General features: G+C 39.9%; 1 protein-coding gene across 9 annotated transcripts in view; it reads right to left on the bottom strand.

Annotated features, from left to right (window-relative positions):
* Positions 1-21,880, bottom strand: part of GPATCH2L (G-patch domain containing 2 like) — a 90,157-nt gene that overhangs the window by 63,909 nt on the left and 4,368 nt on the right. For all 9 annotated transcript variants that reach the window (XR_009264637.1, XM_058739763.1, XM_058739764.1 and 6 more), the window contains 3 exons: positions 6,559-6,623; positions 1,646-1,822; positions 46-125 (listed from right to left, as the gene is read on the bottom strand). Coding sequence is in view for 8 of the 9 variants with exons in the window: in XM_058739763.1 (XP_058595746.1) it covers positions 46-125; positions 1,646-1,822; positions 6,559-6,623 (322 nt within the window). In the remaining variant the exon portion in view is untranslated. The remainder of the gene's footprint in view (positions 1-45; positions 126-1,645; positions 1,823-6,558; positions 6,624-21,880) is intronic.

Here is a 21,880-nt window from a genome sequence, read left to right as displayed (position 1 = left end):
AATACTATCCTCCCAGTGAGCCCAGTAGACAGTGAGAGCTGTCACCTTCCCAACAAGCCTTCTTCGGCCCTTTCTGAGGCATCGAGCTGCAGCTCCAGGCAGACGATTCAAGCGAGCATGATATCCTAAAAAACAGAAGAAAGCCCTCAGAAACCGAATGCAGAAGATTCATTAGCAATGATGTGCTTCTAGCACACTACAGGCCTTCCTCCCAGGATCTTACTAGACTGACCCTAAAGCTCGTATCACTAGGCTATCCTCCAAGGATTTATTATTCCCATGTGTTTGTGGTATGATCTTAGGTGTGTCATTTACCTCTGACTTAGGCATCCTCACCAGTAAAGGAGGGATAATCACTGGCTCAATCCTGTCTCACAGAGCTCATTTGAAGACTCCATGAAACAGCACACGGAAGGTACTTTATAAACCAAAAACACTACACAAATAGAAGACATTATCAATAATTTCTAATTATAAATTAAATGCCAGTTATTATCTCAAAAACACTTTATGCCATAAAATAACAGTAAAAATAGCCTGTATAGTAAAATCTCATTTTTCTAATTACTGCATGCGTTCCACACCCAAAAAACACAACTGGAAGAGTCCACACCAAAATGTTATCTTGACACTGTCTCTGGGTATGGAATTACAGGCCATCTTAAGTTGTTCTCCCTATTCCTCTTTGTGTGTATTTTAAGTGGTCCATAAAGAACTTTCAGCAATGGTCACTGAAATGTTTGATGGAAGTTGTTAAGGTAGCCAATGTGTGCCTAAGCCCGGCAGTAATCTTTACCAAGAGCCCACTATTTTGAGAAGGACTTTCAATCACCCAAATTCATCTTAACAAATTGCTATAGGAGTTTATAGCTCTGAGCATAATTCTAATCACCAACAGACGCCCAACTATTACCTGATAACGGATTCTTGGGAATCTTAGAATCATAAATTTATAGAACTAAAAGAAACCTCTGAAACAGTCTGTTCAATATCACAGTGTTTTAAGTAATGACCCTAAAGTCCCAAAGAAACGAAGTGATTCTGTCATAGTAACCGAGCTAGGAAGACAGTACCAGACAGTATTATCACCACAGTTCCTTCTCCCTTCCCTAGGCTCTTCCCACTCTATCTTGCTGCATCAGAAGTAAAGGAAAAGCAAAGAGAAAGGATGTATTTGTGTGAAAGCCCACAATAATAAAATAATTTAAGGAAATATTTTTAAATCATCCAATTAAAAAATGTCATTATACCTTGTCTGTGAATGTTCTTACTGAAATCTGTTCTCTTCCAAGATCCAATACTTCAGGCTCCCACTGAGCACTCCATAGCTCATCGGTTTCACAGCAGGTAAGCAGCAGTGACACGCTGCTAGGCTTCCTAAATCTGGCACAAATGGCAATAGCAAGCTGAAGGAATGCCCTGCTAATAGATATCCCAAGAGTCTCCACGGGTTGGATTTACGTATGAATGGAGAACCTCAAGTTTTAAGACTCACCCTTGAATCTTCTAGAAAAATCCCTGGACTAGCTCCAAAACTCAGATAGTTAATACACGCTTAGAGGCATGAATATGCTTGCCATGGGATGATTCTCCCCAAAGAGAACCATAAAAGTGTGAAGTATAGTTTGGTCTCCTCAGAACTTACCTCTTTGAGCTGGTCGAGAAGGTAAAAGGAATGTGGAATCGGAAAGTTTATCCAGTCCAGAATCCATTCTTTCTACTTCAGAACAACGATCAGGAGCCCACTTGGGCAGAAGATTAGGGACAGTGAATCCTGGGACACATTCTCCCTCATAGAACCAATCGCTTTGCTCATCATCCCCTAAAGTAAAGAGATCATAAGTTGGAATTTTAACATGCTCTATGGAAAACCAAATGCAAGGATGATTTCTCAGAACTATAGATTTGATGATACCTTTTAAATAATGTCAAAGTACAAAAAAACTGTTTTGAACCTTCTTCTTGATCCATATTATGATGGAAACTAGAGTACCAAACTAGTTTCACGTAAATGAAATACTGTGTTACACTGGACTACTTTTGACAGTAAAAAACTAATAAAGCTACCATTTACTAAACCCTTACCACCCTATGAGGGCCCATGCTAAAAATATGCAAGCATGTTATCTCTTCTAAACCCTACACTAATTCCAATTTATAAATAAGGCAACTAAAGCGAGAGAAGGCAAGGTCAAGTTAGTAAATGATGAAGCCAAGATCTGAACCCAAAGCGTGACTAACTCCAAAGCCTTTAACACAGAAATAAATTGCCTCCTATGTACCATTCTGTGGTGTAAATGAACTTGGGAGTTCAAAGCCCACAAATGTTTCTTAATTCAAAACTAGCTACTCCTGAGGTATTACATTTGCATTTCTCATAGTAGGTTAACAAAAAATGTATGCCCATACCTCATTTATTCCTTGGTACCCTGACATTAATGGGACAGAAAATCATCTTGACACTAGCAATCCAAGTAACCAGGAAAAAACTAACCACAGAGACAAGCAATATAACCTCCCAAGATCTGTCAAGAAGTTATACCATTCAACCAAGGCCAAACTCAACATTAGTGACAAAGTTAAGACTAGACCCATATAGCCAGACTCTTGGTTCAAACCTCTTTCTACTGGCTACACTGACAGCATCTCAGTTTGCAAGAGACCTTGTTCCCACCCACAAAGAGTAGTAAGACTGATAACTTCATGTCTGCCATCCCATACTCCTTTCAAAATACCAAGGATGAAGGGATTCATGACAAGAACATCTCAAGTGTTCATAATGCCTTCATTCTCTAATGTGTGTCAGATCCCAGGGAAACTGCTCAGGCCATGTTAAGCACATGAAGTATCAGATTCACAGGCCACTTATATCCATGGTAATGATAACTCTTAACTCATTGTGGAGATCTCTAAAAGGGAAAATGAAAATGCTCATAAAGAAGTTACTCAAAGTGTTCCTTTATAAAAACATACCATCAATGGCTGTTTCTCCAGAACAGTGGCCCTCAACCTTCAACGTACATCAGAACTACCAAAAACGGTTGTTAGAACACAGACTGCTGGGTCCTATCCCCAAAGTTTCTGATTCTGGTCCAAGCAGGATCAAAAATTTGCATTTCTAACAAGTTCCCTAGTGATGCTGCGCTGACTTCAGGACATTTTGAGAACTACTGCTCTAAAAGCATCTTACTAAACCAGGTGCATAGATGGATTAAAGATAGGCATTAGAATTAACAATGATTAGTTTCTCTGCATGTCAATATATTAATTCCTTTCTTATTCATAGACACTCCTTAAGCCATTTATTAAAACAGTATATTTAGCTAAGATAATATTTTCTGATGACAAATGGCATCCCATAATGGCATTTTTTTTGATACTCAAGCATTCACTCAAGATTTTTGACAATACAAAAAGGGCTTCACTGAACCAAAGGAAACCTTGTGAAATCATTTAGACCAGTAGTCCCCTACCCTGGGCTCCTGTGGATGCATGATGCAGCAGCTCCCCAGAAGAGTACTGCCGGAGAATAAGGAAGAGGCTGATGGGTCAGGTTCCAGAATTCCTGCTCCTCTAGAATCACGCTTTAACCAAAACAGGTTATCTGTTTCATAATCTGAGGTTCTATGTATAATTCTGTTTGAGGGAGAAAGAGGAGAATTTTCCCCTTTTCTGAGTTTCACAATAACCATTTATTAAGAGCTTACTATATGCCAGGCAATGTGTTACCTACTATAGTTGCAAATAATAAAAAAAATTCGTACCTTGAGAGAGCTTCAATGGAAAAGGCACACATCTATGAATAATGTCATATGGTAAGCGGTAAGAAAGTACAGGGAAAGAAAGAGCAAGGGTTGGTTCTAGGAGATGATGCCTGCACGGACTGTGACATCCAGCCAGATTCCCTCCAGGAAATGCGCACACACTTAAATGCAGTAATGGAGACTTCAATAAGGTGACTATTTACAAAGGAGTAGATAGTATTAAAAGGAACCAATAAGGGATGGTGAAGCACCCTGAAGCCAGCCCGGCAGGAAGTCTTTACCTTTCCTAGACCTGAAGCAGCAAGGAGAGAGAATGGTTACTAGAGACCAGAGAAAAAGCTTAGGTTACAGAAGACTGCCAACAGGGGTGGTGGCCTTTGGCAGAGGAACACCACCACTGCCAACCAGCAGTCCAACAGAAAGGGAGCCCGAGAAAGCTACAATCCAAAGTCGCAGACTGTATTACTGTCTCCAACTCTTTGCCACCTCCCTGTGATAACACACATCCTTGCCTTCTGCCTTTACCCACAGAATTCCAGAGCCTTCCCCTTCAGGCAGAGCATACTTCCTCCTCCCACTGACATAAGGCTTGTCATATAACTCACTTGGGGTAGTAGAACATTAGCAGACGTGATCCAAGCAAAAGCTTTTTTAAATATGGCTTGGTCGCCAAGCTCTGGTTTGGTCACTTAGCATTCACGTCTTCCACCAGGAAAAGTCCCTGCCAAGAACAGTCATTGCTCTTCCAGCAGAGGTCCCAGGACAGGATACACTGAGTAGATAGATACAAACCTAACTTAAAGCCTGGAGACCAGCTGAGCCCAGGTTAGATCTGCTGAGCCTGAGCCAACACGCAGCCCCATAGCAAGAAATAAATGAGGTAAACCCCTGAAATTCTGGGGCTGTTAAACAGTATTACCGTAATAAAAACTTAACAAATACACTCAACTCAGTCTCATTCACCTTCCTCCCTCCAATCTTCTGCTAATGCCTCCTATTGGCCAAATCCAATAAGAAATTGAGGGGAAAAAAAAACAACCCACTGACACAGTCCATAAATATGCCCTGGAGGGGCAAAACGAAAACTGTCTAGGTGGATGACCAACCGGTCAAGAAAAGGTGGGGATGAGATTTCTGGCAGAGACACCAGCATAAACAAAGACATGGAAGCAGGAAATGACATAGCTTTGTGCTGAGAACTCTAAGTATCCAAATATCACCAGAATGCATGAAGTTGAAGCAGAGATAGAGAGGAAAGCTAGGGCTATAGAATATTCTAAAATCTTCCACGATGAAGCAAGGAATGCTTATTAGTAAAAAGGTTTTCCGAAGGCCCGAAACTTAATCTGTCATAACAGGTCCACACTTTCTTACACCTCTGTATAATTATGTATCATAATCTTTAAGAGACACATTATGATACTTCATAGAACAGTATAAAAGCAAAGAAAAAGAGCAAAATTTGTATACGCTAGCTCATTCAAGCAAAGACAAAAGAATCAAGGCCCTAGTTGCACCCAATCTGGGAGTATATACACACAGCCTCTAATGACACCTAGCTCCCTCAGAATCCGAAAGGGACAGAAATGTATTCACAATAACCTCCATTACAATAAGAAGCTCAGCAACCCCATCCATGCCCACAACTCTGAGGTATGGGGGAGATAACCTCCCGCAATCTCTCTCCAAAATCAGAACTCGGATCCGGAGTCTCATGGTCCCAGGATCTCTTCTGGATCAGCCTAGACATGAAGCCATTGTGTTTTTGTCCTTTGATCATTTAACCCTTGAAGAAAAATCACTGGATCTCAGAGCTAGAAGGGACTTTAGAGAGCTACAAATCCCTTATTCAGATGAAGAGAATTACAGTCCAAAGGAGCTATATGAAACTCTTATTAGAACACAGTTAGGGGGCGCCTGGGTGGCGCAGTCGGTTAAGCGTCTGACTTCAGCCAGGTCACGATCTCGCGGTCTGTGAGTTCGAGCCCCGCGTCGGGCTCTGGGCTGATGGCTCGGAGCCTGGAGCCTGTTTCCGATTCTGTGTCTCCCTCTCTCTCTGCCCCTCCCCCGTTCATGCTCTGTCTCTCTCTGTCCCAAAAATAAAAAAATTAAAAACGTTGAAAAAAAAATTTAAAAAAAAAAAAAAAAAAAAAAAAAACATAGTTAGGATGGTCCTAAGCAAGTGTACCCGATAAAAACAAAGTCTCAAATGACTGTTTAGGTTGTAAAAATAAAGAACTGGTAATTAAATTATACCAGTCTTATCCACAGTGTTCTATACTGAATTTCAGAAGTCTTAACATTAGAAAGAAGATGTTTTCTAGAATATATTCATCTAGAACACTATGATCATTATTTATAAACAAGGTTATAAAAATAAACTCTTCCTATGTAAAAATAAGAATGTCTTAATATCCAATGAAGGAGCTAATACAGAAGGATATTTTTTGGTTCTAATTAAAAGCAACTTCCAAAAGTCCTATCCTTGACACTATCCCTCTAATCTGCTATCCCCCTAATCAATGATTCTCAAAGTCTAAACTACCTGCATGAAAATTACTGCAGGTACTTGTGAAAAATTCAGATTCCAAAAGCCAAATCTAACTAGATCTATTTGATTTGTAGGACCTCCGAATGTGCAGTTTTAACAGTTCACCAGGTGGCTCTTATATGCCTTAAAGTTTGAGAACCGCTGCCACAGACAACCACCATATTCTCAGTGACTTATTCCTATAATCATTCGAATCTTCCCAGAAATACTCAACCAACATCCCAAAGCTGGGATCAAGATTACCTTGCCGTCCTTCATCATTGGTAAAGAGCCCTGTGTCACTGCTGCTACACACACTGCTGGTTTCACTGAAAAGAGACAAACACAAGAGAACACATCAGATCCCGTCAAAACCAAAGCAGCATCCATTCTTCAGGTTTTCAAATCAAAACATCCCGTTTGCCTAATTTCACTCCAGCTCATTAGCCAATCAGAAATTAAATTTCATAATTAAGCCACAGAGGAAAGCTTATTTTCCTGTAAAACAAAACCTAGGGAAACCTCCAAAACTTATACTTCTATTTCAAAGTACTTAAAAAATACCAAAAGTCACTTTGTTAGGTTAGCACTGGAGAGTTATTTAGTGGGGCACCTGGGTGGCTCGGTCAGTTAAAGGTCCAACTCTTGATTTTGGCTCAGGTCATGATCTCACAGTTCGTGGGACAGAGCCCACGTCAGGCCTTGTGCTGACAGTGCTGACGGCACGGAGCCTGCCTGGGACTCTCTCTCCCCTCTCTTTCTCTGCCCTTCCCCCACTCACTCTCTCAAAATAAACAAACTTAAAAAAAAAGTTATTTATTAAGGCTCACAAAACTAATCTCAACTTGCTTGGATGTATTAAACAACACAAATTTACCAATGATTTTTTTTTTTTTAAATACTGTTAACTCTCGGTTTCAAATGAAACTGTTCAACTCTAAGACATGTAGCATCTTTCAAGTTTTGTTCCCATGTACAAAGCGGCAAACAAAAATCCATGAATGGGAAAAGAGTCAGTATGACCAAAGTTACATTTTCTAAATTTAATGTCTTCTCGACATGAAGTGGACACAACAAAATTCATTCTCAAAACAGAAGGTTAAAAATAAAAAGGTATATGGGGCGCCTGGGTGGCTCAGTCGGTTAAGCGGCCGACTTCGGCTCAGGTCATGATCTCGTGGTCCGTGAGTTCGAGCCCCGCGTCAGGCTCTGTGCTGACAGCTCAGAGCCTGAAGCCTGTTTCAGATTCTGTGTCTCCCTCTCCCTGACCCTCCCCCGTTCATGCTTTGTCTCTCTCTGTCTCAAAAATAAATAAACGTTAAAAAAAATTAAAAAAAAAATAAAATTAAAATAAAATAAAATAAAATAAAAAGGTATAAACAAACTCCATTTGAAGCCAATGAAATAAAACTTCTGCTCTGTAGAATTCTGTTCAATTTGCTTCATTTTCTGAGCTATTACTAACAATTGATTCTGCGTCTTCTGATGCTGCAATGTCTTGGGCCTAATCTCCATTAAATTTGATCTGGTTCAGGAAAAATTTCCCTATTCTTTACAATTTTAGCTATTCCCTTGATTGGGAGTGTTTCCTTCCAAACTCGCCATTTTTTTTCACCTACTCTAAAAGATGGAAGGAACCAGAGCAAGGAAGAAACATTCTTATCATACTGCATAAGCAATAGGCTTGGCAAAATCCCAGTCTACATTTCTGGATCAAAAATGTGAAAATATTTTGTATTTTTGCAACATGTCCAAATATCTTGCCAACATGAAATCCTTAAACTGCTGACTAAATTAAGTAGCTGTGCTCTTTCCTCGCTTAAGTTTATCTCTGAAGAGATCCAAGAAATTTGCTGCAGCAAGAGCCAATAAAACATAACTCGATTTATTTAAACGTTCTTTCATTTTCTTTTCTTCTGTACTGATAAGTGAGAACTTTCTCGGGTGTTGTCGTAAGACATGTGTCACAAAACTATACTACTGGATTCTGATGGATTTAGAATCTTCAAGGAGCTCTGCAGGTAAAACCAAAGGCCATCCTCCCTGAGCACTGCACCCTTCCTACTTCTGAGTTCAAGGAACTGTGCCTGCTGAACTTAATGGTGCTACTTTTGTATTTTTAGCAAATTCCTAAGAACATCAGTGGTCTAACTCCCTTGAGTTCTACTACACAGTCTCTCATATTACCACTTTATTATCCTCATCTGGCCTCAAAGATAGACCAAATTGGATATTATTTTAACTCCTCTTCACAGTAAGCAGGCCTTAAAAAAAGCACATTAAGCTATAGAACAGATACTCTATCCCATCAGCACGTTATATATACTTTATTAGTTTGCAGTATCACTAACTGAGATTTAGGGGTCAGCACATGACAGCCTGCACCTATTTTAGCCTGTGAGCTAAGAACGGTTTTTACAGCAAAAAAAGAAATCAAAAGAAGAATTTTGTGACACGTGGGAATGATACGAAATTCAAATTTCAGTGTCCATAAGTAAAGTTTTATTGGAACAGAGCCACAGTTATTCATTTACATATCATCGATGGCTGCTTTCACACCACAACTTCAAAGCTGAGTGGTGGCAACATAGAACATATCACAAGCAAATCCCTAAAATATTTACTATCTGGCTCTTTACAGAGGAAGTTTGCTGATCCCTACTCTACATGTACTACAAGTTCTACTCTTGAGTATTTACCATTATAAAATTTAAACTGCTTGCTTTATTACAAAAGCTATCAATTCTTTTCCCCATTCATTTCCAGCCACCTGTAAGTACTACAAAATACAGTGGTCCCTTGATCCTTTTTTGCACGGATGCCGTTCTCTGTCCGTATTCTAAACCAAGGGGGTAAGCTCAAAGAAATCTGCTGGATCAAGAAAGGTGCTGGTAACCTAAAGCCTTCGTGTCACTGTACCTTTTCTATTTTTGTCGACAGCATTTAAGAGGACTCACGGTTTCTGAAAGAGCCTGGATTAAACATGTCTATAAGCTTTCTGTATATAGTTAATTCGAGGAATGGCAATGATGTTACAGAAATATCACCAGGATTTTAAGACTATGATCAAGGGAGATAAGTACTTTCTTCACAGAGAAAATAAGTTTGTCTTACAGCATGCTTATGACATAAAAGTATCACCAGTCTACTGGTATCTGGAAGTAACCAGTACATTGGATAGCATCTGCTAATTCTATTTATTCCCTCAGAAGAACTTGCATTGTGGAAATCTAATCATACGTAAGAAATTGTTAGCATGATTTGATGAGAAAAAAGACAAAAGTGGGAACTTCGTGGCATGTCTGCACATAAACACTATGATACAGCATGCAAAAATGTAGTGCTAGCTAGAAAGTAGAAGCAAATATTTCCCCTTCCAAATTATAAGACAAAGTTGTCCAGTCCTGAAGACTTCATTCACTTCTGGCTCTGAGATCTTCTTCGAAAAAAATCAGCTTAGTGAGATTTAATAGCGATTTAGTCGACTATAAAATGTTAATTTATGGGGTGCCTGGGTGGCCCAATCGGTGAAGCATCCGACTCTTCATTTCGGCTCAGGTCAGGATCTCACAGTTCGTGAGTTCGAGCCCCACATCTGTGCTGATGGTGCGGAGCCTGCTTGGGATTCTGTCTCCCTCTCTCTCTGTCCCTCCCCTACTTGCTCTCTCTCTCTCTCAAAATAAATAAACGCTTTTAGAAAATGTTAATTTAGCTAACTAAACAGAATGTTTAATGGTCTATTAAAACTAAGCTACCTTTCAATAAACATAAGTTTCTTTTAGCACCTTTGTAGTTCACAAGGTCAAAAAGTTAAAAGGTGACAGAATCCTACATGTTTTTCCTATCTCAAAACCTTCAAATTTGTTTATAACTTTTTTGCCATGAGCCTTTTTACTAGGCAAGGAGAAAAAGCTCTGCTCCTGATTTTTATAAGAAAAAAGTGTGATCCTACCTTTAGTGTCCACTCTACTTGTGGTCCTCTGAAGTTTAGTCAGGAAGACAAAAACTCAGCCTTTGTTAATCTTCAGAAAAACTAACTAGACAAAACCCACAAAGATAGCAGGTGTGAAATCTCATCTTTTCCTAAAATGGCAGCAACTCCTATAGGCAGCAATGCCTCCTGTCTTTGCTTTGGGAGCTGTTCTGGACTCCCTGTTCTCACATGGTTCTCACCTATAAATAGTTTGCATTAAAAATAAAATCCTCCTAGAATATTTCTAAAATTTCTAAAAATGTATTAACCCTACAAATAATTTATACATCATTCACAAAATTCAAAAAATTAGGGCAATTAGTTTCTCACAGCAAAAGGAGGAAAAGCCCCCTCCCCCATTTCTCCTAAACTTCTACTCATTCACTTAGTAAGCACTGACTATTTACCATACACCAGAAACCACTCTACCCAGTCCTAAAACTAACAAAGAAACGTCTCAGTAACAATATAAAGGTGTACATTTTATAAGAAACCTAGTCTAAACCACGGGAGAAGGATGTGAAAAGGAAGAATGCTTTCCAATGAATAATACTCTGCAAATAAGGGGGTGTGCAAGCCTACAATTTAACCATGTAACACTGAGGAAATCTCCCCATCTTAGAAATCAGAAAACACCTCAAAAGTATTTCTATGTGAGTAAAAACAGTAATAATACATCACACTTCTCTACAGTGGTTGTCCCTAAAAAATGTTCCCACACTGAATTCAGCAGCATAGCCACCATTTTAAAGAAGACACAAATAAAATTAAAGCCTGGGTTTTAGACCACCAATTGTATTACCTAATTATTATTATATGTTAGAAAAGAAACCAAACCACATCGAGCTGAAAAAACAGAAGTGTAAAGAAAGTCACACTAACCTGCAGTTCCAGAGGCTTCCCTCCTCCAACATTGTATTATGAACACTTTGAAACATATCAAAAGGTTGAAAGAAGTTCCAGTTACCACTCACACTCCATCACATCACCTACCGCACGTCACACACTGCAAAGAACATTTTGCTTTTTCTGTTTTATCACACATCTATCCCTCTAACCTTCCCTGCTGGGCATCTTGGTAATCCAAGACACTCTTGGTAGACCAGGTGATTGGCATCCACTCTCAGAGAAGGAGATTATCACAGGAATCAAGCCTAATAAAACACTACTGATACCCCTCATCCACTTGAATCATTGATTCCAGGGCAAACACTCTGAGCTCAATATTGTAAACCTTGGTATGAACTTTAAAATGCTTTCATCTGAATTGCTCTTCCTTCCAAGTTCTGAAAATGAACCGTTTGCCCTTTTGAGGAGCAATTAAAGGGTATATTTTCAAGTTAGCAAAAACTCTCAGTTACAAAGTTTTAAAAACTACAGTATTTTTATTCTATAGAAGAGATCAATGTTTTGGCCTTACTAAGTTCTCTAAATCTGAAACTTATGCTTGTTGGTGAAAGCAAAATCAATCAAGTGAAAGTCCCAGATCAGCACCTAGAAACATCAGCAGTAGCTCTCAACTCAAAGCAATTTTACCCCCTTCTCCTCACCCCCACTCCCACCTTGCACCCACGGGGTCATCTGGCAATGTCTGGAAACATTTTTGTGTGTCAGGACTTGGAGCAGGGGAGGGGGAGTTGGTGTCCTACTGGCATCTACCGGGTAGAGCGTTGCATCCTACAATGCACAGGAAAACCCTCACAACAGGTAATTATGTGACTCAAAAATGCCAGTAGTGCCAAAGGGGAGAACCCTCGTCTGTAGTGATAAAGCACAGGACGAAGCGGGCGGGCAGGGCATCTTGTTAAGGAAAACCACTTCAGAGAGGAGGCTGTGCACTTTTGCTGGATAAAGCCGGCCTTCAAGGACAGAGGTCAACATCCCATAGTAGCAACAATGCCACTCTCTTGCCAGGGCCTCAAAGAGCCTGAGGCCTCTGGATCCCAGGAATCACGAGAAGGTAGCTGGACCTTCAGGCCAACTGGTAGAACTGAAACTACTCAAGAGTTGTACAGATCACTCCTCCCTGCCCAGCCCAGGCAGAGAGAGGAGAGAGAGATCCAGGCTGGGAAAGAGGGTAAGATCTTGCTCATTTCAGTCTCCCCAATGCCTAGCACGGCACCCGGCACACAGCAGGCATTCAGCAAATGTTACATATGGAATGAACTCCTTCAGATCAGCTGCTGCTTCCCCTTCCGTGGCCTTCATGCCATATCACTTCACTTCTCTAATACTATTTCCTGCAAGGCTGTTCTGAGGATGTGATGATATGAGGTATGTGAACCCACTTTGTAGACTCTAGAATCTTATACAGAGCCAAAGGATGAAAGATTCAGAAGCTACCTCTAAGGTGCTAATTCTCATATGTCTCCAATATTATTATTTTAGCAGATGATAGTGTTAATTCCCTGACAGTCTTTTTATTAAATAGTAATCTAAATTCTATAGGACTCTCAATTATACTCCAGTAAAGAAAAAACAACATTCTATGGGACTCGAATCTGTTCTCATTTTGAATGGAAAAATAAATGTGGCTTATGAAATCTACTATGTTCTCTATATGGGGCTTCATCCAAGAGAGGGAGACACAGCTCTCAGCAGATATCCAAACTAGAAGTGTCTCAAGAAGGGGTCTGGTACTTGAGTGGCGTTCCAGAAAATTATTAATAAGAATTATTAATAAGAAAATTATTGATAGTACAAAAGTATTAATTAGAGAACAATTCTATATTAATCATTTTAATCAACAATTTTATAATTGTTTATTAATAATAAAATAATAGTTCAAATCATTAATAGAAGCTATTAATACAGAATTCATTATTGATTCAAGTAATATCATTTACTGAGTTCTAGTACAGGCCGGGCAAAGTACTAAGAGCTTTACATTCATTATTACATTTCTTCTACTGCAAAACTCTACGAGGTAACTATGTCAACCTCACATTACAAGTGAAGTAGTGAAGCCTCGAGAGGGCAAGCAAGTTGCCCAACATTACACAGCAAATAAACGTCAGAGCCAGTACGGTGTATTTCCAAAGTCCATGAGCTTGCTGAATGGCCGCCAAAACATGGATGGTGTACAGATTCATTTACCAAGTAATTCCATGTTTCTCTCTTCATGAGCTACTTTTCAATTCAGCACTTCTCATTTTCATTCTCCTGAAAATGCTAACAGATTAACTGAACTTGGGAAAAAATGTTCCTTTGCTTTTTGCTAGTTAAAACATTCAGACACAGCTGAAACTCTATGTTTTGACTCTAACTATATCAGCTAAAAATGCATCAAACATGCTGAACACCAAGAAAACAAACTAGGGACTCACTTTGGAAAAAGCTCTCCATCTTAATGCCATATTTTGAATTTTAAAAATAAATATTCACCTTCAGTATACATACTTACAACAAAATATACTCTCAGTTATCTATACCTTCGCTTGTCCTTAAAGTTCCTGAATGCCCTTCCTTTGAAATCAAAGTAAAAACATTCCCCCAAATTCTAGGGACATATTACTCTGAAAATACCATTCCTGAATCTAGCTTCACACTAAGTCAGGAAAAAATTCCAGAAGATGGAGAGCCATCTGTGGTAATTAGACTGTCAGATGACTCCCAATGATCCCAGCATCCTGGTATTTCCCAGCCTGGTTGGTCTGTGTGACGAGCAATGGCATAGGAAGAAGTAACGGGAGGTCACTTCTGAGATTAGATTAGAGAAGACTGTGGCTTCCCTCTTGGACACTCAGTGAGGGCTGGTATGCTCTCTCTCTTTCTCTCTCTCAAATCATTACCCCTAGGGAAAGTCAAGTGCCATGTCTTGAGAATACGAACAGCCCTGTGGAGGGGCCCCTGTGGAAAGGAACTTACAGTCCAACAGCCTACAAGGAACTGAAATCTGCCAACAGCCCTGAGTGAGCTTGGAAGTGGATCCTTCAGTCACAGTTATGCCCTGAGACAACTACAGCCCCAATCAACAATTTGACTGTGACAATATGAGACTCGGAACCAGAACCACCCAGCTAAGCTACTCCCAGATTCTTGACTTCAGAAACTGTAAATGTTACTTAAAGCTACTAAGTTTCAGGGCAGTTTTTTTTTTTTTTTTTTTTTTCCTGACACAATAAATAATACAGCATTTTTGTGAATTCTTTTTTGAAAATAACTCCCTACTTTCTAGCCCTAACACAAGCTCCTAATTTGAATAAGACAAATCTCTGAATTCTCATAATTGGGAGAAAAAACACACCTTGTCCTCTGACCTAACAGCTCGCTGGTTCTTTCATATTCCTAACCACAAAGGACTATAAATTTAGAACTGAGTAGTTTATACCTGTCTCAACTAAAATAAGGAATTTGTTTATTACCTATAATTAAAACAGCGGTATCAATAAGTTAACACCTGGATTATTAACCAGGTACCTTGAATAAGACGGATCTTTTACATCTAATTTTAAAAGAAACAAACAGGAGAGAGAGAATGGCCTCTACCATCATGTTAAAAGATAAGGGGTTTTCATTTTAACTTTTTATTAAATAATGCACTTAACAAAAATTTTAAATCGTCTTAGAATTCAGAAAAACAGAAAAGAAAAGTCACTCCTAGACCCAGAGCCCAAAGACATCTTTGCTCAATTTTTTTCCTGGGTCAAGGTGATATATCTATAACCGTATACAGTCAGATTTCAGAGTTTAAAAGTAACTATGACCAAGGGAGAGGTTTTTCAGAGACATATCTCACACCAACTGCAAAGTTATTCCCACAATAACTTAATAAATTGTAAGAATGTATAGTGAAGGAGTTTGTTTTCTGGTTTCACTCGGAGGATACCACAAAAGAAACAGCCTCACTGGTTTCACAGGCTTATTAGTGCAGCCCCCGCAATCAGGTATACTGGGTAAAGATTTAATGATTTGCCCCAGGACTCTGCTACTGAGCTGGGGGGGTGTGCCTTACAGAAGCCCACCCATCCTTTTACGACTTACCTTTTCTTAGAGCTAATAGTGATTCATCTTCAGTTAGAAGAAATGTCTTTGCAGAGTAAATTTTTAAAGAACATATATTCTGAGACCTGAATGTCTAAGAATGACTTTCTGCTGCTTTTCCGTATGAAATCTATCTTGGCTATATATAAATTCAGGCGGGGAGTAGGAGAGCAATCTTCCCCCGCCCCCCCCCACTCCGCTCCAAAATTCTACAGGCAACTGCAGCCCTTCACACTTAGTACTGTAGGAATAAATGCCAGCCTTGTTTTCATCCCTTTTAAAATTGTTCTTTAGGGGCGCCTGGGTGGCGCAGTCGGTTAAGCGTCCGACTTCAGCCAGGTCACGATCTCGCGGTCCGTGAGTTCGAGCCCCGCGTCAGGCTCTGGGCTGATGGCTCGGAGCCTGGAGCCTGTTTCCGATTCTGTGTCTCCCTCTCTCTCTGCCCCTCCCCCGTTCATGCTCTGTCTCTCTCTGTCCCAAAAATAAATAAAAAACGTTGAAAAAAATAAAATAAAATAAAATTGTTCTTTATACCCAGGGAGCCTGGGTGGCTGTTGGTTAAGTGTCCGACTTCAGCTCAGGTCATGATCTCACAGTTCATGAGTTCAAGCCCCATGTCTGGCTCTCTCCTGTCAGCACAGAACCCAATTCAGATCCTCTGTCTCCCTCTCTCTCTCTCTCTGCCCCTCCCCTGCACATGCTCATGCGCGCTCTCTCTCCAAAATAAACATTAAAAAACAAAAATTGTTCTTTATACCTGTTCCACCCCTGCACCAAGGCAGAATGCAAACTTCTGCCAGGATAGGTCTAGGTAGTATGTGTCTGTTCATTCATTTTCCCTTTTAATCTTTATAATTTTTCAACCCAAGAATGCCTTTTCTCTTCGGTTCTATTTTTTAAATCATTATTCTATTCCAATGCTTCAGTTTCTTCCTTTGAAATATTTACATACTCATAGACAGGGCCTCTATCTTCTGTTCTCCAGATCTATCAACTTCTCTCTCATTATCACCTCCTCTCGTTGCATCTTGGGAGGGTTTCCAAAGTTTTCCAAATCAACTCAATTTTGCACAGAATGAATTGTCTTGTTTTTTTTTTTTTTTTTTTTTTTTAAATTTTTTTTTTTCAACGTTTTTTATTTATTTTTGGGACAGAGAGAGAGACAGAGCATGAACGGGGGAGGGGCAGAGAGAGAGGGAGACACCGAGTCGGAAACAGGCTCCAGGCTCCGAGCCATCAGCCCAGAGCCTGACGCGGGGCTCGAACTCACGGACCGCGAGATCGTGACCTGGCTGAAGTCGGACGCTTAACCGACTGCGCCACCCAGGCGCCCCTGAATTGTCTTGTTTTAACACTGCAATTACATCAATTTCCTTACATTTTTCCTCCCATACTACTGGGTTTTCAAATAGCCATCTTTCTTTCCTTATGAGTTAACTGTTCCTATTCCAAAGTGACTATGTCTTTTTCGCATCCTAAAGAAGACTTTCTAAAATGTTCTGGTTTCCACTGGCAATCATTTTTGGATATGTGTTTTTCCTCTGAACTTTTAGGATAATGATCCTTTTCCCTTATTCCACAGAACTTGTTGAAAGGCCTCTTGCTGAAAACCGGTTTACCTAGAATCTCGTTACTTGCCAACAGAAAGGGTGTGTAAATGACCCCTGGTCCCATTCTCTATTCTCTTGGATATAGGTAACATGCTTCCCACATCTACAACTGGCCAAGACAATGTGTAGAGCCCCTGGCCTAACACCCAGTGTCACTGGTAGGCTTTTACCTCATATAGTTATGTGGGACCAAGACAGGATCTTCTTCTGTCACTGCCTTATTCTGATCCCATTCCAAGAGTCTACAATATATAAAGATATATAAAACACTGCAATTTCTACAATGCACCACTAAGAGTGATTTTTTTCTTCTCTCCCCATGCCAACAGTAAACTTTATTCTTGGAGAATGTATTTCCCAGGACTGAATTTGCAGTGACTGCCTCCTACTCCAAACACAAATACACACACAGAAAACACTAATTCCTTATCCAAGTATATTCTGGGAGTTAGAGCCTCCAAACAGAAACTCAAAGATACAGATTGGGAAGTACAATATCCCCTCTTCTCCGCACGGCAGAGAAGTTCTAAGACTCTCACTGATGCCTGAAACTGTAGATGGTACCTAACCGTATATATACCATGTGTTTTTCCTATACATATGTATCCATGATTGAGTTTAATTTTATAAATTAGGCACAGTAAAAGAGAGGCAATAACTAATAATACAACAATATACTATAATAAAAGTTATGTGAATGTGGTGTCTCTCTCAAAATATCTTCTACTCACCCTTCTTCTTATGATCATGTGAGAGGATAAAATGCTTAGGAAATGAGATGAAGTGAGGTGAACCACGCAGGCACTGTGACGTACTGTTAGGCTACTCCTCCTCCTCCTGACGGAATGTCAGAAGGTGCATCACCTGCTTCCAGACCACATCTGACTGAGGGTTAACTAAAACCACAGAAGGAAACTGGGCAAGAGGGGACTACTGTAGAGGATGGAACAACACTCTGGCTCACACTGCGGCTGCCTGATTTTCTGACTAAAATGGACCTTGCGTTTCTGAACAAAGGCCTGACTATAGACAGAGGATGAAGGGTCTCACTACATACCTTCAGCGTAGGCTCAGCACTGCTGATGTGGGCTTCCAACTGCACATCTATCAGCCTTGTGGTTTGTCGCTATCTTGGCGAGAGGCCAACTCTAAGTCCTGGTTCCTGGCGATGTGAGTTTACAATGTTTTCTGTCTTCCTAAGCATTTTAATGGGCAGCTGATATTGCTTATCAAATCTTTTTTACACTATGAAGTTACAATGATGCACTGGAAGGAGGCTGTGACTGGAAAGAGTTCCAGAGTCTCAGTGTTACAAGGGACCTGAGAGGTCATGCAGTGCAGTCTTGCCAACTCTACAATAACTCAGTAAGTGGTCACCAAGCCCAGGCTTGAACCCCTTCAGTGACCTAGAACTCATTACCCGGTGAAACAATTCATTTCATTCTTACAGAGGTCGAATTTTTGGAATGTTGTATTTGACAATGAGGCAACGTCTTAACTCTCTGTGCTTTCCATTTTTATGAGCCCTACCTCCATCCTCTGGAGTCACACAGAATAATCCTGACACACTTCTTTCAAGAGACAGATTTTCAAATACAGTAGTATCAAATCCATCTCCCAAGGTGTCTTTCTCCATTGTTTCCAAGGATATACTAGCAGAACTCTGCATAAATCTATGGACGCACGCTATGCTAGCTATTCAGAACTCTCAAATGCAATAGTACCATTTGCAACAATGGTAAATATACTCTTGGTCAGCATCTCCAGTTATGGAATAGGAAACAGGGCAACCTCAACCTACCACATACATTCTTTCCAGTATTCCCTGATTAATGACCTCCACTTGCAAAGGAGGCTACTTACCTTAACCATGAAATAATGAATACTATTGATCCAACAAGCTACAGCTATAGAGTGTTACTGATCACCCAATCTTTGGTTAAAATGGTCCTCATTTAGCAATTTCACTGTCACAAACACCTGGAGCAAAGCATGCTCATAATTAAAGAGTTTGGGGAGGTAAAGTGAGAGGTGATGGACAGAGATCTCAGCTTTCTCCCATTTCTTCTTGCTTCTGAGCTATTGTTTGTGTCAGAAGGGATATTGATTTTCTATAAAAATAAGAAAACAAGAGGCACCAAGGGGCCGCAGAAGGTCAGCGTGGGCTGGAAAAGGAGGGGGGAGGGTTAGCACTCTATCTCTGTCACTTGCCTTCCAAGAGAAGGGAATATTTTCTTTCCTGTGAGATCGGCCTCTAATACATCACCTTAGGAAAGCTCCTGACTGAGACTTCAGGCCAACACCAAACCAATTCACTTAGAAAAACCAAAGAAGCTAAACTATATTTAAGGGGAACAAACAAAGGATGAGTTAGTGAAGAACAGAGTAAAATTAGGCTATGAATCACCTAATACCTGCAATATAGACAATATGAATAAAAACAGTAGAGAGGAATTTTACAAAAGAATTTCTCCATTCTAGAATGGAACGCACATACACAGGAAAATTACTAAAATAATAACTGATCTTTTTGCAGGTATAAAAAACTATTGTATCATAACCACTTCCAGTTCCTCCAAACTCTTGAGGGATTGGTTGGCATAGAATTGAAGGAAGAACAGAAAAATAAAAGGAAAAGGAATTATTGGTTAAGCTTAAAACTATTCCATGGTTAATTAGTAAAGTGAATTTAAGGAAATTAGAAATACAGCTCCCTGGCTGAGACATACATTTTCAAACCTAAAACACCTGACACGTATTTTTTAAAAGAATTCCATCCACTGATGAGGCTAAGTTAAGTTTAATGATCACCTTCATCCTAATAATTTTACAAGTTGGATCATACACACTGACAATCTTCAATATCACTGATAAAATGTAAGGTTCTACACTTGATCTGTATGAGAACAAAGATGCACGTCCAAGCAGATTTATGAAAGAGCAACCAAGGAGATTCTTAAAAATATTTGTTAATGTAGAACAAAGGTAGGAAAATTTTGAGAGAATCAATTCACCAAAATAGTATAATATCCGAATCATAAATTATTATCTACTTAAACATACTCTAATGCTAGTCCTATTCATAAGGTATGCTTAATAATCGAGGCAAGATTTTAGTTCCATCTTACTGGTGAGAGGCTGAACATAATTTGTGGTCAAAGAGTAAGTCAGTCACCCCTCTTTCTCCACAGAGTAGATTTAGGGGGAAAAAATACAAGGCACTTCTGTTCGTAACTACAGATGAAACAATATAAGTCAAGGCATATTTAAGACCCCTAAATAATTAGATTCTAAAGAAGAATTGTTCTCATTTTAAGTCTGCTACTATTCCACCCTAATTTCCCTCATAGCTACAAGAACGTGGGCATCCATGTTACTAAAAGAACTCAAGAGTGATGGGACGCCTGGGTGGCTCAGTCCATTAAGCATCCGACTCTTGATTTTGGCTCAGGTTATGACCTCATGGTTCATGAGATCGAGTCCCACATTGGGCTATGTGCAGATAGCGAGGAGCCTGCTTGGGATTCTCTCTCCCTCTCACCCTGCCTCTCTCCTACTCATATTCTCTCTCAAAATAAACATTTAAAAAAAAAAAAAAAGAATGTTAAAAGAACTCTGAAGTCATGTACCAGGCAGATAGCCCAAACGGGGTAACAAGGTCTTCTCAATTTGAAAAGAATAAGAATAGGGGCGTCTGGGTGGCTCAGTTGGTTGAGCGTCCGACTTCAGCTCAGGTCATGGTCTCACAGCTCGTGAGTTCGAGCCCCGAGTCAGGCTCTGTGCTGACAGCTCAGAGCCTGGAGCCTGCTTCGGATTCTGGGTCTCCCTCTCTCTCTGCCCCTAACCCACTCGCATTCTGTCTCTGTCTCTCTCAAAAATAAATAAACATTTAAAAAAAAAAATTTGAAAATAAGAATTTCATATGAATTGCTGCCTATTTCAACTTATCCAGGCTCTCAGGTAACTAGAATGTTTATTATCACAACCTGACTATACGTGCAATAGCTGTGTCTGAGGTAGGAAGGAACTAAAAGTGCCTCGCTACTAGATTACAGACTGCATCTGGAACCACACTTAGACTGTTATCTTAAGAGCAGACAGAGTGAACAATTATGTCATGAGAAGAAATACACACAAGCTATCACTGCAAAACACAATTTTTAAAAATCACTATTCTCAAGGCACCTGGGTGGCTCAGTCAGTAAAGCCATCAACTTTCGATTTTGGCTCAGGTCATGATCCCAGCGATCAAGCCGTGTCAGGCTCCACGCTGGGCATGGAACCTGCTTGAGATTCTCTTTCCCTCTGCTCCTCTCCTCCACTCACACACGCTCTCACTCTGTCTCTCAAATTTAAAAAACAAATCGTGATTTTCAACAGTAAATTATTTGGAATATATGTTCGATATTGACACAAACATGAACACCTCAATTGAGGGTTTTGATATTGTGTACAGCTGTAAATTGACTAAACATTTGTTTGATTAAAAACAGCATGATAAGGGCAACCGGGTGCCTCAGTTGGTTAAGTGTCTGACTTCATTCAGCTCAGGTCATGATCTCACGGTTTCATGAGTTTGAGCCCCACGTCGGGCTCTGAGCTGACAGCTCAGAGCCTAAAGCCTGCTTTGGATTCTGTGTCTCCCTCTCTCTCTGCCCCTCCCTGACTTGCACTCTGTGTCTCCCTCTCTCTCAAAAATAAATAAACATTAAAAATATATTTTTTAAATAAAAAAACAGCATGATAAAAAAAAAAAAAACTTTGTAACCCAAAATTACACATATATATTGGGTAAATAGGTCTTAGGATATACATTAGAGGAAAATTAGAGAAGCCGTATTATAAGCCTAACCAGTTGTGCAAACCCACAAATATAAAGTTAGTGAGAAAAATTGTTGAAGCTGGACTAAAAACCGCCCTGAAAAAGGTATGGGCTTATATAAAGACCTAGGCAGCCTTTCTGATTACTGACACAGCCTCACGACACAGTTCCTAAGATTCGTGTCTTTGTTTTTCAGAC

This window comes from Neofelis nebulosa, chromosome 7, assembly GCF_028018385.1.
Source record: "Neofelis nebulosa isolate mNeoNeb1 chromosome 7, mNeoNeb1.pri, whole genome shotgun sequence".
NCBI lineage: Eukaryota > Metazoa > Chordata > Mammalia > Carnivora > Felidae > Neofelis > Neofelis nebulosa.
This window is presented reverse-complemented; position numbering and strand designations above follow the sequence as displayed.